Source organism: Diadema antillarum, unplaced genomic scaffold (genome assembly GCF_040938485.1).
Source record: "Diadema antillarum isolate AM-2024a unplaced genomic scaffold, OU_Dant_1.0 scf00000131, whole genome shotgun sequence".
NCBI lineage: Eukaryota > Metazoa > Echinodermata > Echinoidea > Diadematoida > Diadematidae > Diadema > Diadema antillarum.
In genome coordinates this window covers 788,839-805,078 of record NW_027271020.1, presented here as the reverse complement: position 1 = coordinate 805,078, position 16,240 = coordinate 788,839, and the positions used below count along the sequence as shown (strand labels likewise).

The window sequence follows — 16,240 nt, the reverse complement described above, 5'->3', positions numbered from 1 at the left end:
AGATGATCCAGAAATAATTTAAAATACAGTATTTTCCAAGAAATATACCGTTTTATTTGTATTATTTTCACACATGTTTTGTCTGTAGTAGGCCTATTTGTTTATCCCAATCAATCTGCAAACTCAAATTTCAATATAACGGAAATATGAAATGTGATTCCAATTCGTATATATATATGTTCCTATTCAAAACAATATATCGTAGGTCTCCTATATTTCTTTATAATGTACATAGCGACCCCATGCTTACCTTGAAATTTCAATAATAATAATAATAAATCATTTATTAAGCGCAGAAACTATGTCTATATTATATTCTACTGCGCTTCAAGAGCTCTTTAATTCCTATGTTGCACAGTGCTGCATGGGAAGTACAAAAAGATATAGGCCCATGCTAAAACAAAAAAGTTTTCACTTTTGATTTAAAACTGTCTAAAGTCTGACATTTTCGAACCATAACAATTAACAACTAAAGACAGAATAAACTGACCAGAAAGAGCATAATTAGTGGGAAATGAGCAAAGAAAATGGGATTCCATCGGGATTCGAACCCGAGACCTCCGGATTGCTAGCCAGGTGCTCCGACTGCATGAGCTATAGAAAGCCCTAGTTCAGTGTTCGTCCCAGAAATGCTAAATTCTCAATGCTCGGATGGTCAAAAGCTATAGCAGTGTGTTTGTGTGTGACACACACGTACACACTTAAAGGGGAAGGCTAGTAACTGATCAGTGGGAATCAGTGGAAATGCTGGGAGATGATTGTTCCAATCCTTATGGGATTCATTCAAGAGTTCATTGTATATCTATTGTTGTGTGAAAATGATTTGCTTCAGAACGGTCTCATATTCAAGTACTGTGCAGATTAATGCTCCGTCACTGACCAGGGACGCTAACCTGGAAGCATTAAACTGCACATTACTTGAATATGAGACCATTCTGAAGCAAATCATTTTCACACAACAATAGATATATAATGTACTCTTGAATGAATCCCATAAGGATTGGAACAATCATCTCCCAGCATTTCCACTGATTCCCACTAATCAGTTACTAGCCTTCCCCTTTAAAACTGGAATAAACCCGAAGGATGATTAAACTTGGGGATAACTGCGAGGGATCACCGAAATGATGCACCTTTTTGAGTATGCAACAAATAAAGACAGAATATACTGTAAATTTGTTACATACTCAAAACTAAGCTGCATCACTTCGGTGATCCCTCACATTTATCCCCAAGTTGAATTATATCCTTTGGGTTTACGCCAGGTTTAAGTGTGTATGTGTGTGCCACACACAAACACACTGCTATAGCTTCTGACCATCCGAGCATTTAGAATGTAGGGTTTCTGGAATGGGAAGAACACTGAACTAGGGCTTTCTATAGCTTAGCCGAGCACCGACTGGGCTAGCAATCCGGAGGTCTCGGGTTCGAATCCTGATGGAATCCCATTTGCTTTGCTCATTTTTCCACCCATAACAATTAGTGAGGATTGATTAGCAAATATAAAAATGATTGGTAGGAAAGAAAAACATAAATACTTGGGAAAAGAAATATAAAAACAATGATTTTAGCATATTTCATATACATTTCTTTATTTTGGTGAATAGCGCCCTCAATGGGGAACCTCGAGGAAAATTAAAATGTTGGGTCATGTAGCGTATGAGTCGCTCTACCGACGTGCCAAATAATGACGGTGATATAATTATCATAACAATCAAGAAGTTATATAGGACCCCCCCCCCCTCCTTGGCCTGGGGGTCATAATAGCGTGGGCTTTATAGGGGAAAAGCGCTTTATTTGTCCAATACTAATCATGTGGAAAAGGCGCTATACTGACAACTGTAATTATTACCCAGCAATGATCGAGGAATAACACACACAGATGTGTAAATACTCTCTTTAAAAAATCGAGTGAAAATATTTACTCTTAATGGAGTGAATACAAAAAAGAGTGAATTTTGAGTGAAAATGTTCATTTTCACTCGTATTAGAATGACCTCAGGGATCACTCCAAAATCTTCGAGTGATCCCTGAGGTCACTCCAAAATGAGTGAAAATGAACATTTTCACTCAAAATTCACTCCAATTTCGCTCTGAATTCACTCTTTTGTATTATAAGGACGATGAACAGGGCTTAGTCTTTGAAGTATAAGATAAAATAGTAAGAACTTTCGATAAAGAGAAAAATATTATAGGGGAATACCAAGTCATGTCAAGGATGAACGAATAAAAGGGAGGACCATACAGTACAGAAAGCTAACTGTGAAAATGCATGAAGCAATCAGGCCCGTAGCCAGGGGGGGGTGCGTCGGGTGCGTACGCACCCCCCCCCCCCCAAATTCTGAAAGGTCCACTTTTTCATAATAACGGTTTTTAGCAATTCTCAAGATAACAATCCAAATAAATATAAAGACACATTATATGCTACGTAAATGTGGAAGAGTACGTTTAACAATGTTAAAAATAATTCTACGAAACCCTTTTGTTGTATGAACCATCGGATCGTCCCCATGCACACAAACACAAATGTTATGTATCAATTTGTGCGAGCTATTATTGTATTGGCACTGCATGCCATGGCCCTTGGCGCGTGTGACCGGTGTTTTTTTTTTCCACTGGCCGCCCGAGTACGTGCGATTCGTGGATGACATTGAGGTTGACACTTGCATTTTTTCACAGGAACAGAGGTAAGTGGATGAAAATCTAATAGCCTCAAGCTTACATATATGATAAAAATTAAAGAAATTTCCTCGAAATTACTATAATCGAAAACCTGAGACATTTTATATCTACCTGTACGTCTCACAAAGATATAGTACATGTATATATAAGTACATGTTGGCATGATAATGCCTGGGGATAGATTATTATGTCAACTATTTTCCATTATGAATGCATGCTCCAATCAAATTGTGAATAGGTGGTCATGAATTAGCATTTCTTACGAACGATCAGGAGAGACAAAACAAAATGAAAGGCCTGTCTTACTCCAGTTCTCTATTAGTTATACATTTTCTCATGTTGTGACAGTTCGATTGGTTCTCATTTTGAAGTGAGCCAAAACCTAAGAACATTCTCACTTATAATTTCCAAAGAGTATTATGCAGGCACGCAAACTCAATTTAGTTGTATTTCATTTAAATGTAATGGGTAAGAGGGTATGGGAGAGAATGCTGAGCTATGAAGTAAAATGGTAAAGTAAAAAGTTTGTCAGATAGTATTACAAAAGCCTGAATATTGCAAGAGCTCCGGAGTAAAAACAGTCAGGGAAAAACCCTATGTATGATAACATTGTGAGAGCGTTAGACTGCATTGTGACGCGTCTTATTCATATTTTTCATAAAAAACACAGGTAATGAGCCGGGTTGGGTTAAAATTCTCACTTACAGCTTTGTAGAAGTCTGAGTCAACAGTATCACACAGTACTTCAAGACGTATCAGGCCCGTAGCCAGGGGGGGGGGGGGGGGGGGGGGGGGGGGGGGGGGTGCGTCGGGTGCGTACGCACCCCCCCCCCCCCAAATTCTGAAAGGTCCACTTTTTCATAATAACGGTTTTTAGCAATTCTCAAGATAACAATCCAAATAAATATAAAGACACATTATATGCTACGTAAATGTGGAAGAGTACGTTTAACAATGTTAAAAATAATTCTACGAAACCCTTTTGTTGTATGAACCATCGGATCGTCCCCATGCACACAAACACAAATGTTATGTATCAATTTGTGCGAGCTATTATTGTATTGGCACTGCATGCCATGGCCCTTGGCGCGTGTGACCGGTGTTTTTTTTCCACTGGCCGCCCGAGTACGTGCGATTCGTGGATGACATTGAGGTTGACACTTGCATTTTTTCACAGGAACAGAGGTAAGTGGATGAAAATCTAATAGCCTCAAGCTTACATATATGATAAAAATTAAAGAAATTTCCTCGAAATTACTATAATCGAAAACCTGAGACATTTTATATCTACCTGTACGTCTCACAAAGATATAGTACATGTATATATAAGTACATGTTGGCATGATAATGCCTGGGGATAGATTATTATGTCAACTATTTTCCATTATGAATGCATGCTCCAATCAAATTGTGAATAGGTGGTCATGAATTAGCATTTCTTACGAACGATCAGGAGAGACAAAACAAAATGAAAGGCCTGTCTTACTCCAGTTCTCTATTAGTTATACATTTTCTCATGTTGTGACAGTTCGATTGGTTCTCATTTTGAAGTGAGCCAAAACCTAAGAACATTCTCACTTATAATTTCCAAAGAGTATTATGCAGGCACGCAAACTCAATTTAGTTGTATTTCATTTAAATGTAATGGGTAAGAGGGTATGGGAGAGAATGCTGAGCTATGAAGTAAAATGGTAAAGTAAAAAGTTTGTCAGATAGTATTACAAAAGCCTGAATATTGCAAGAGCTCCGGAGTAAAAACAGTCAGGGAAAAACCCTATGTATGATAACATTGTGAGAGCGTTAGACTGCATTGTGACGCGTCTTATTCATATTTTTCATAAAAAACACAGGTAATGAGCCGGATTGGGTTAAAATTCTCACTTACAGCTTTGTAGAAGTCTGAGTCAACAGTATCACACAGTACTTCAAGACGTATTAGTACAAACGATTTCTTGAGCCTGCACCGTTTCAGGCTCTGTTCTGGATACGGCGGTAGAAACTCATTCTTTTTTTGTTGTTTATTTTATCATTATTTACTAATCTCTTTTCTAACTTACAGGTAGCGGATTTCTTTGCAGGCCAAATTCGGAAATGTAGTGTTGATTATTACTTATACATTTTCTCATGTTGTGACAGTTCTATTGGTTCTCATTTTAAAGTGAGCCAAAACCTAAGAACATTTTCACTTATAATTTCCAAAGAGTATTATGCAGGCACGCAAACTCATTTTAGTTGTATTTCATTTAAATGTAATGGGTAAGAGGGTATGAGAGAGAATGGAAAGTGCTGAGCTATGAAGTAAAATGGTAAAGTAAAAAGTTTGTCAGATAGTATTACAAAAGAAACTCATTCTTTTTTGTTTGTTTATTTTATCATTATTTACTCATCTCTCTTCTAACTTAAAGGTAGTGGATCTCTTTGTAGCCCAAATTCGAAAATGCCTAGAGACAGCTAGTAACCAAATATGCTACTATAATTTAATAAATAAGAAATAACCATTCCAGTATGTATCTTAGTGTGCACAGTATAATAGGAAAACATCTGAGCACTAAGCCTGAGGTCTGAATTTGCACTCAAATTCTTCCAGTGGCTAACGGATGTTTAATTTTTGAATTTCACTGACCTCCAAATTTCACAAAGAAAACCTTCTTAGCATGATGGTTAATATGACATTTGACTGATATTGGAGATGTTTGCGAATCGGATCTACTACCTTTAATATCATTAAATCTAAAATGATTATTTGAAAGTTCGGAAATGCTGGAAATATCCTACCACAAGGAGGCAAAATATAAATGGTTCACATTTACAATTTATTTTGTTTTAAAAATTTTCTTATTTTTTTTCGTTTTTGACAAACTCGCATACCAACGGCTGATACTGTATAGTAAAGTGAATGTTTCATCTTCCAAACAGCATCCAATGGGATGGAAAACTCCAACTGAAAGGTGGACACCGTGACCATACTCGCTAAAGAAAACGCGTAATAGGGGTCGTTTTTTCTCACGGATTAGATGGAAAGTGTGATGTACGAGCGTATATAATCAAAGGGTATCAAAAAGGCCGAAATTTGGGAAAATGGTATATTGTTCAATCATGATGAAGTACTTCTTTAGGGTGCAGGAAACATTTTAAAAAATACTTGTTTTTAAAGGCCCGAAAAAATCATATGATCATTACTCGTTTAGGGGCCATTTTGAAAGTCCATGTATGAGCATGGTGTCCACCTTTTAATTGTCGCTACCCCTCCCGGGACAGTATCAAAGGACCGTTTTGTTAATTAACGCAATCCCCCCTTCCTTTAAAAATCCTGGCTTCAGGCCTGCTAACGCGGGTATACAATAGAAAAAATAAAAGTTAAAACAACACCAGGAAAATCACTATTCTCAATTTTGCGGCGCGCTACGCGCGCAGAGTCTCGAACACAATTAAACTTTGCAACTTCCTGGCAAAATGAGTTTTTACTATTTCCTAGATGAAATACCGTAATACAAATTTCCTCGAGACTTTAAAACGTCATTAAAACAGTCAAAATTCACAATTTGCGGCGCGCTTCGCGCGCAAATTCTTATACAACTTTTGTAGTTCGGTCGTCCAAAGAATATATATATATATATATATATATATATATATATATATAATTGTGTGTGTGTGTGTGTGTGTGTGTGTGTGTGTCATCATTGGTATTGGTACCGAAGGTCCGTTTTTTTAGTGACCGCACCCCCCCTTGAAAAATCCTGGCTACGGGCCTGAGCAATGATGATTTTCAGTAAAGACAATAAATTGTTTACGAAAAAATATTCAACGGTGGAGGACGCTGGTCAGAAATTAAGTGGCTCACAGTAACAACCCTCATCATAGAGGTGGGCCAAGCTTTTGTCTGCTTGATATTTGCTTTTTGGTATTTGTCTGTTTATTTTTCAGTTTGCAATCTTGATGGTACATGCCATCACAGCTAGGGGGTTGGGGAATCGGGGTGGGGGGGGGGAGCGATTTTGCCTCTTCAATAGCGAAAATAAGCAGTGCGCGTGTAACCGTGCGTTGGCAAGCATGCAAGGTTGGGTTAGGTTTAGGGTTAAGTTAGGATTGCATTTATGGTTAATTTAGTCGAGCGACATATGGAAGTCCTTCCGCATATTGGACCGAAGTGAGAAAGAAAAGAAGAACAAAGGGGGAAAGAAAGAAAGAAGGACGAATGATGCTGTGCCGTGGAAATCGGCCCCATCGCTGTATCAACCCCGCGATACCGCCGTTTGGTGGGGCCGCATTCGGTTAGCGAACCCTAGAGATAAGAACGTTTCATAGAATTATCGTTATCATTATGATTTCATTTTACGAATCTCTACGCACGTGTGTAGTCCCAATAATGATAGAGACTTTGCCTTTCGGAATCGGAATAACGAGCATTATCCAAAATTCCGACTAGAAATTCTTGTTTCTTTCTTGGCGTGCCATAGATAGGATAATTATCCTAGCGTGCGTGCAGCACATGTTGTGTTGCATGCATGCGTACCATGCATGTGTTCCACGGGTACAGTGCGGTGTGTGGCATGAGCCAACGCGGCGTTCGCTGCGCTTATTCTGCAAGCGCTCACAGATTACCCATAGCAGGAGCATTGACTGAAATTGTCCACCACTTGACTTTGTTGTGTCTAATAATTTTGCGAATATCCACCAACCGTACTCTGAGAGAAAGTTGGTTCTGAGAGGACTTTGTGGTACTACCATTGATAGTTTTTGCACTATCGTCACACATCTATTTGATACACGAAAAATGAAGAACGGACCTGCCCAAAGTGCTAGTGACGAACAGTCAGATGACAAACAGACGCCAGAGCTTTCGTATGACGAACTTGTGTCGAGAGTTTCGCCCATTGCAAACCCAATGGCCTCGAGAAAGTTGACGAAAAAATTGTACAAAGTGATAAAGAAAGGTGAGAATGGCTGACTTAACAATGTCCATATGCCATTGACAGAGCCAGTCATAATGGTAACAACAATTTGCGATAAGATTTCTAGCTAGAACAGTTGATCTGGTGCGTATAGTGTGGCCTGGCTGGTGCCTGGTGGGCTGAGTGATGAGTGAGTCGACTGCAGAATATCGAATACCCTCTCGGGGGGTGTTTCACGAAGTCGTACGAAAAAGTTATGGTATACCCACTTGTTTCCCTGTTCCATTTCACTAGCTTAATCATCCCACACTTCAGCTTATCATTAATGTTAACAGAATAATTTCACTGTTTTTAATGTTCTTTATCTTATCTTGTATTTTCAATGGCTACATGACAAATGTCTCGAAAAATCTTCATTTTCCTTAGAAAGTTGAGCAACAATACATTGTCATTGATACAAGACACACACAGCATACCATTTGGTTTATTTAGTCAGTCTTAAAATTTAAGCCCGACTTAAATTCTTTGTGAAACACCTCCCTGGCCCTGGATGGAGTCTAACATTTCTAGACTGCATTTTGACCGAAAGATCGGACTGCATCTTGTCGGGGATATATTCCGCGGAGACTGTAGAATTAGAATCTAGAAAGTCTATGAATGGCTTCTTCATCCCTTCAATGTTTCAGTCACATCGCAGAGTATGTGATGAAATGTACACAATATTTATTATATTTCTAAATACAAATTGTAAGTCATGTTATTGTTAGCACTGCTGCAAAGATTAGAAATACTTGTGTTGTGGTCAGACCAACAATACAGTGAACTGATAGTGATACTGCCCTGACTGAGCTTGCATGGATGTTGTTATACAATCATGGAAAAGGACGCCCTGAAACATGAGGTCGTGAATTATGGCCAAGCATATATATATTTTTTTCTTTTTATGAGAATCATATATTGACATTTAAATACATGTATGTTGTGTAACTTGTCGTGTTGCATGGGAGATTAAACTTTCATTTAGGCCTGATGTTGTACATGTACACATTTTTGTTTTATATTTAATGTCACCCTTTTTACAGCTAGTAAAGTCAAGATGGTTCGCCGAGGTGTGAAAGAAGTTCAGAAGTTCTTGCGCAAAGGAGAAAAGGGGTTGGTATAAGATTTGTCTGTTCAAGTGATTTGATTGGGATTATGCAACACTTAACATGGATATTCATATGCAAAGTTGGAAACTGGCAAATGTTACTTTTACATGTAGATGTTGCACAATGTCATAGAAATGCAATTTGTAATTAAAATGTGATGCAGTCGTTTAGCTAGCATGATGTACATTACAGTTACCTGAAATAACTATACAAAGATAGATGTGAAAATAAACAGACATTTATGAATACTGCTCTACTGTACTTCTTGAGATCAGTGACCAGTATCTGTCAATAATTTTTGATGGGGTTGGTGAAATTCTTGCCATTGGGATGGCTGCCGGTAGCAGTACAGTCAAGGGGGTGCCATGATATGCAGATTGCTACAAGTTCATGTGCCTGCTCACCTTAATCATAATCCTGAGCAACTAAAGCTCATAGTTGGATAAGTAAAATCAAAGGGTACTTGCTTGTTTAATGTATTGGACACATGCTTAAATGCCCAACATAGCAAGTGGGCAAAATATCTTTATAATGCCCTGTATTAAAATAGTGATGTCCTCTATTCTGCTCATCTATTGGCCCAAGCTTGCAAAAATTCACCTGTTATGTGACATTAGTGACAATGCTAAACAGTTTTGCCCTATTTAAACAGCTGGGACTTCTAGAAATGCAACATGCAACGAAGTCAGATTTTAGGTGTACACTGTTGTAGGCCATTCAAAGAAATATCAATGAAAATGGCAAAACAGGATATCATTTGTTAAGAAAAAAAAAGTTCTAAAGTTGTTCATTTGTATACGTTTGTATTATGAATGTGTCTTGTTTTCAGGTTCGTTGTGTTTGCTGGGGATGTGACACCCATTGAAGTCATGTGCCATCTACCAGCAGTTTGTGAAGATTTGGATCTGCCCTATGCATATGTGCCATCAAAATCGGTGAGTTAGATATTGGTGACTGATGTGTATTGCTTTAGTTGTGGTAAATATGCATGGAATGTATACCGATCCTGGTGGGGTTAGGACAACAACAATAACAATAACAATAACAACAACAGAAATAAAGCAAAGAGGACCAATACAGTCATAAACAGTACAGTATGTACTCTCTATTACCTACATAAGCAGGTACAATGTATTGATGAGTAGCCTGTCCATTTAAGAGTAGCAATTATTTCTTTGTTGTGGTTTAAGTATAGTGCAGGTAGATCTCTACTGTACTGATTACAATGCAAAACATGTCAAAAATGGTTCACTAGGGTGTTTTGACACTTTCCCTTATGTCAGCAAGTAAAATTGTTCATAAAACAAGTGTATTTTTAACTCTTCTTTTCAATGCTCACTGTCACAAAATCTACTCTTTTGAGCATGACAAGTTCCTGTTCTACAATCAGTCCTCCAGCATGCAAAACTGTATCAGGTGAAATGGTAATAAACAGTTTGGAGGGGGGGCAGTTCATAAAGCGTTTTGTCCAACAAACTTGTCAGACAAATTTGCTCTCAACCAATCAGATGCAAGGATTTCGGTAGCGCATTAGTTTGTCAGATGAAGTATCTGACAAGACCTCATGTCTCAACTGGCATATACAAAATGTATATAAAAAAAACAACAACTCAGTTTTGATTATGAAAAATACTGATTGGATGTTTAACACATTACAATCATTATTGTAAAAATCCAAAACATTGTTTCTACATTATATGACATCAAAATATGTCAAATATTATGCATGTGAAAAAAGATTTTTTTTTAATTGCCCAGAAAATACACTGTACATGATTTTGAGATATGAGGTCTGGTCAGGCTGGGGGCTTGCAGATTTATACATTCTTTTTGTGTAGAATTCTGAATGCCTTTGAGTTTCCCAAGAGGTATTAAGAGTTAAACACTTATTCTATACAGTGGAAACTCGATATAACGAGATGGTCGGGACCGAGTCATTTTCCTCGTTATAGCCGATATCTCGTTATATCAGTAGGCATAAAAGAGGGCATAACATAAAGACATTAATTTGCACATGTGGGACTACCCATCATATTTCAATCAATACTGTGATAACTTGATATTGTGTGTGAGGGAATTACCTTTATGGGTAAGAAGATGTTTTTCACCAAGGAAATCCAATATCAAAAATGTGTTTCTTATCAATTGTAGATGTTTGAATTTGTAAATTTATATAGCTTGCGATTGTATCAAGATCGTCTGTGGATTGGTATGTGGTTATCGTATGGGTGTGTGTTGTGTGGAAAGCTTGAATATGGTCTGCACAATGCTGTGTGTGTATATGACACATTCTGTATGCATTATGACTGCGTGTGTGTGAAGATGGGGAATTCCCTACGTAGAAGGCCAATCACAGCATCAGATTGCCTCACACCTGCTAAACGTCATGATGATGTCATGTATACATATGGCCGTCCCACCACATTTTCTGCATGTATCAGTGTGCGCGCACACACACACTTACACGTACAACATGCAGTGCTAGCTGGAGTGCACTGAAGAAAATGATTATGTGTATACAAGACAGTTTTTGGCGCATCAAGCTTTACAATCTCGGAAGATGATAGCACAGGCGAAGTAAAGCTTTACCGAAGGCATTTTGCTTTACTTCGCTATAGCAGGTTTGATTGACTATGTTTTCTTTGTTTGGAAGTCACAAAATTTATCTCGTTATAGCAGTTATTTCGTTACAGCCGATCTCGCTATAAGAGTAGCATTTTACATAGACTTGTGTGGAAGGAAATTTGGGACCGGGAAAATTTCCTCGTTATAACCGATATCTCGTTATAGCAGTGTAGCAGTGTTCGTTATACCGAGTTTCCCCTGTATGACATAAAATCCTAAATTCTGTATGACATTATTATACATGTATCTCAAATTCTGTATCACAAAGGACTTGGGAGCTGCCAGCGGAGCAAAGAGGGCAACGTGTTGTATTCTCGTCAAGAGCCACGCTGACTATACAGACAGCTACAAGGAGTGCCTCTCACTGGTGAAAGCATTGCCACCTCCAATATGAACGAGAACTCTGTGCTTCTTTGCAGTCATCCCTGGGAATTCTTTATCTTTGAGATTGCCAGTGGCAAATGGAACTCTTCATCATGTGTCTTTATGTGCTGGAGCACTAAAAGGAACATTCAACTTGAAACTACACTCGTACATGTACTCATCTTTGTATGTTACAGTGTACCTTACAATGCATGCTAGATGTAACAAAATCTTTGGGACCAGCAAATTGTCATTTTTTACAGCATAACCGTATCATAAACTGGAGTGTGTTTCAGAAAGAGTTGTGATTGATCTTATGCTCAATTTATTAAGCATTAAATCAGTGAATCGAGTGTAAGATCAATACTGATCATACGTCTGTTTCATAAACAGAATTATGCTTCATTGTAGAGCACAGATTTAAAAGCAGATCGAGTTTAACTGTCTTAAATTGCATTAATTGTAAGATCAATCTATGACCAATCTTTATGAAACAGGCCTCTAGATTTGAAAAAGAATAGAATTTAGTGCAAGACTCTATGGTGACAATTGTTTGTTATGTTAGTGCATGTTTGATACGAGATTCCACAGTGCTTTTCTGCTAGTATAATGACTTTGATGTCAAACTAAACGTAACTCTGTGAATCATCACTCTTGGTTATTGCGAAGAAAAGTATCGATTGCAAATTGTGCTCTTATAAAGCAGATAGCTGTCTCTGTAGAGTACTGAGTTGATGATGTCACTAGCTTATTGCTAGTTTTAAACATAATATTCCTGCACAAGGCTTCAAGCAGTGGGTTAAAATTGGGTGCGAGCATGGTTAGCAACTGTTGTGTTCACAGGTACTCGGGCTATGTGACATCGTTGAGAGCCACTTTCCATTGCAGTGAATGGCTATGACATCACACCTGGGCGCTCAATGATCAGATGTTTCCAATATTTTAGATTGGTGTGTTCAACATGATTGCATCCTTACAACTTCTGAATTACACAATTGACTGGCAACAATTTAACCATACACGTAGATGTACATGCACTAAATGACACATACAGTTTGCTGTCTTTCTGGTAATTGATGCAAGAAAAAAAAAAGTACTGTCACAGGGTGATTCCTTGAAAAATAGTTGGGGATATATTAATTGTGTTTGTTGGTGATATTCAATTGAACATTTTAAAGTAGGAATCCTGATTAGATTTGTACATGACCGTTGTAATGGCCAAGTAACATTGATCAAGGGGACATGTGACTGCACTGGCATGACCGATGGAGCTGCTATGCAGTGATTAATGATTAACCCCAATAGAGCCGGTAACCTTCAATCAAATAACCAAATCAATATCTATAGATTTGTGAAATGTTGTTGCCAAATTGAACAAACATGATAGTTACGATCATGCAAATACAAAATTGTACCAGGAAGTTGTCAAACAAGAAAACAAGATGCCCAACTTACAACTAGCATTTGGAGAAGTACATTTTGTACATACAGTGTATATTGTAATGTGTTCTCTTCATAAACATAAAATGCTGATAATTTTTTATCTTTCTTTGCACAAAGTGTTACCGTTTTCCATGTTAAATGATATAAAAACATTCTTTTCTGCTTGTAAAATTTCTTCAATGATACAATGTAGTACAGTGGACTCCCATTATAACAAAGTCCTCAGGACCAGCAGTTTTCTTTCGTTGTATCGGAATTTTGTTGTAACCCAACAAATAAACAATAAAAATACATAGAGTGGATAATGTTGCAGCCTCAATTTTTACTTCATTGTAACCAGAATTTCGTTGTAACCATGTTCGTTATAACAGGAGTGCACTGTATGCATGATTTCTGCACTGTAAATGAATAAAATATACAGCACACCACATTATGATTGATGTTGATGTTGTGGTCATTTTTTGTCTCTTTAGTACTTCTCAAAAGAGTACATGTAGTCATGTACATATATCCTGCAAGCAATGTTTGAGTCCCATGCCCAAGGTGGTTCTTAAACCTGCCAGAAGGATTCAATACTTCCATAGAATACTTTACTGATTTTCGACATAGTCTGATTATCCTCTCACTTGTCAGAATTTGTTGAATTTCACTAATATGCTTTAATTTATTTTTTTGAATTGGTTCGAAGCATGGATCAGCAGTAGGTAATTTTTTTTTCAAGATCAGTGATCAGTGCTGTCCTCTGTTAGAAAAACGAAAGAACAAAGTTGTGAATTGATTTCCTGATGCCATAGGTCAAGGTGAGAAAGATTTACTTAGAGTTGTTAACATGAAATGTGTCTCTTTGTAATTAACGCTGTTAATTATAATCTCACAGTGTATTGTGTTTTTTGTTTTCAAGTGTTAAAGGGGCATATCCATTCTATGGTCATGCACAGGAAAAGTATATTTGTATGTGTAATATTGTAATGGGATGAGTGTGTATATGATATACTGTATATAGCAATACATACACACACATATATATGTATATGTGTATATATATATATATATATATATATATATATATATATATATATACTAGCAGCACCCGTGGAAATCCACGGGTCTGAGGGGTTTAATTTTTTTTCTCTTAATACGATTTTGCACATTTTTATTGAAGAAATAAAAAGAAAAGTCTTCTCATTCTTTCGTTAATTGTGCTGTCTTCTAAATGACCACCCTTCCCAGAAATACATTTTTGTAGTATATGCCAGGCGATCCGGTCCATTGGTAGGGATCATTCCCGCCACTACTTGCTTTTATTATAGAACTTGAGTTTCGAGGGGTTATTTGCACCCGTTGAAGTCCAACAGTTGTCTTGTTGCCCCTCACCCCTCCCCCCCCCCCTCACGCACACACACATTTCCACCTCCGCAGGGCAAAAAACAAAAACATTCAGGGAAAAATTACCAAAAACGCAAATGAGATTCCCGGAAAGTTCTGCCCACAGGTTGTTCCCGTCGAAACGGGAAGATATTAACACTATGACTTTGATTACCCCCTGCTCTTGCATCCACGCGGGCACCCGCGGGAATCCACGGCTGGTCTCAAGGCCTCGGTTTGTTTTGTGGTTTTTTTTTCATGTTTCTTTTCCCCACGTTATGAGAGAAAAATACGATATATCTTCATAATTTTGCTCCCTCCTTTTTGTTTTTAATCACCAAAACTTGGCTTGATATATCATATTAATATAGAACTACATCTGCTTCAGATTGTACATTATCATTATAATTAGTATTAGGCCTACAATTATTGCTCCTATTATTGTTATTATTATATCATTATTATCATTATCCTTATCATTATTATTATTATTATTATTATTATTATTATTATCATCATTGTTATTATTTGGGGAGGGGGAGATCATAGTCATCAGGTTTAATAGGCACCCGTGTGAGTAGGTTCTCACGACCTCGTATTTTTTTTCTTTAATATTTTTCCCATGTTATGGAAGAAAGAAAAATATATACATCACTGCATTCGTCTTCATTTGCTCCCTCTTTTTTTTTTGTCACCAAAACTTAGTTTGATAGACCATCGAACCACACATTCTATTTCCACTTGCAATTTTAAAAATAGGCGGTCGGCAAAGCGAGGTTTTCCTCTACGTCCGCTCATCTTATGAATATGTATGATTACAGCAGCTCTGCAGTAAACGAATGGACACTGCTGCGCGTGTAATCTGATATGTAAGGGTACGATCGGCAAATATATTTAGCCGCGTCCTAAACAGTCTGCGTACAATGACACCGGACTTGAGAGCAAACGGCGAGCAAACTAAATGACGTACCTGAGCTGCATATAGTATTCTGCAGTTGTGCAAAATACAATTACATAACCAACGTTCGTTGTTTTCATTTGGGGACGCCAATAATGGCGAACTGTACGTAAATGCCCTTGTAGTCCATATCACGCACACACAGATTCGTGTAACCATCGTCAATACATTCAGTACACGTAACAGGCGGAGGCGCTAGGCAAAGGTACATCACAGAACTATATACACACAGTGTAGAGTGAGTATAGAGTTCTGCGAGGTACATTGTGTGTGTGCGTGCGCGTCCGCCGGAAGATGTCAGAGATTTCGCTGCACCATCATCTTTAGTATCCCCCAGTGTCTCTGCAAGCTAAAAGATGTAAGATCGAGAAAGCAGGAGGCCAGCGCAGGTTCGGTGAATATTGAAACGCTCGGCTCTTTCGTCACGCACAAAAATGCATTATGCATGTAGCTAATTAATTTTCCTTTTTCGTCCTCGACGTCGACACGGAGGCGGAGAGGGGACGAAACCCGCGCCATTCGATGTAGGATACTCTCCTGCGGCCGACGGCACCGGTCGCAACTGCCCGGAGCCGACGGCTCGGGAGGAGATAGAGAAACCAGCAACGCCGAAATAAAACAGGAAATACATAAGGCCGCGACAACAACAACAACTTCGAGTATTATAGTATAGGACTAGCAGCACCCGTGGAAATCCACGGGTCTGAGGGGTTTTATTTTTTTTCTCATAATACGATTTTGCACATTTTTATTGAAGAAATAAA

General features: G+C 38.0%; 1 protein-coding gene across 1 annotated transcript; it reads left to right on the top strand.

Annotated features, from left to right (window-relative positions):
- Positions 1-7,283: 7,283 nt before the first annotated feature.
- LOC139720615 (H/ACA ribonucleoprotein complex subunit 2-like protein) lies at positions 7,284-11,851 on the top strand. The gene is made up of 4 exons (XM_071631971.1): positions 7,284-7,616; positions 8,657-8,726; positions 9,552-9,657; positions 11,616-11,851. The coding sequence occupies exons 1-4, from the start codon at positions 7,457-7,459 to the stop codon at positions 11,739-11,741; spliced, it is 462 nt and encodes a 153-aa protein (XP_071488072.1). The 5' UTR covers positions 7,284-7,456; the 3' UTR covers positions 11,742-11,851.
- The last annotated feature ends 4,389 nt before the right edge of the window (positions 11,852-16,240 follow it).

Coding starts and splice junctions, on each gene's coding strand:
- LOC139720615 (XM_071631971.1), top strand. CDS start 7,457: ATGAAGAACGGACCTGCCCAAAGTGCTAGTGACGAACAGTCAGATGAC. Junction 7,617..8,656: donor GTACAAAGTGATAAAGAAAG/GTGAGAATGGCT, acceptor CCCTTTTTACAG/CTAGTAAAGTCAAGATGGTT. Junction 9,658..11,615: donor CATATGTGCCATCAAAATCG/GTGAGTTAGATA, acceptor TGTATCACAAAG/GACTTGGGAGCTGCCAGCGG.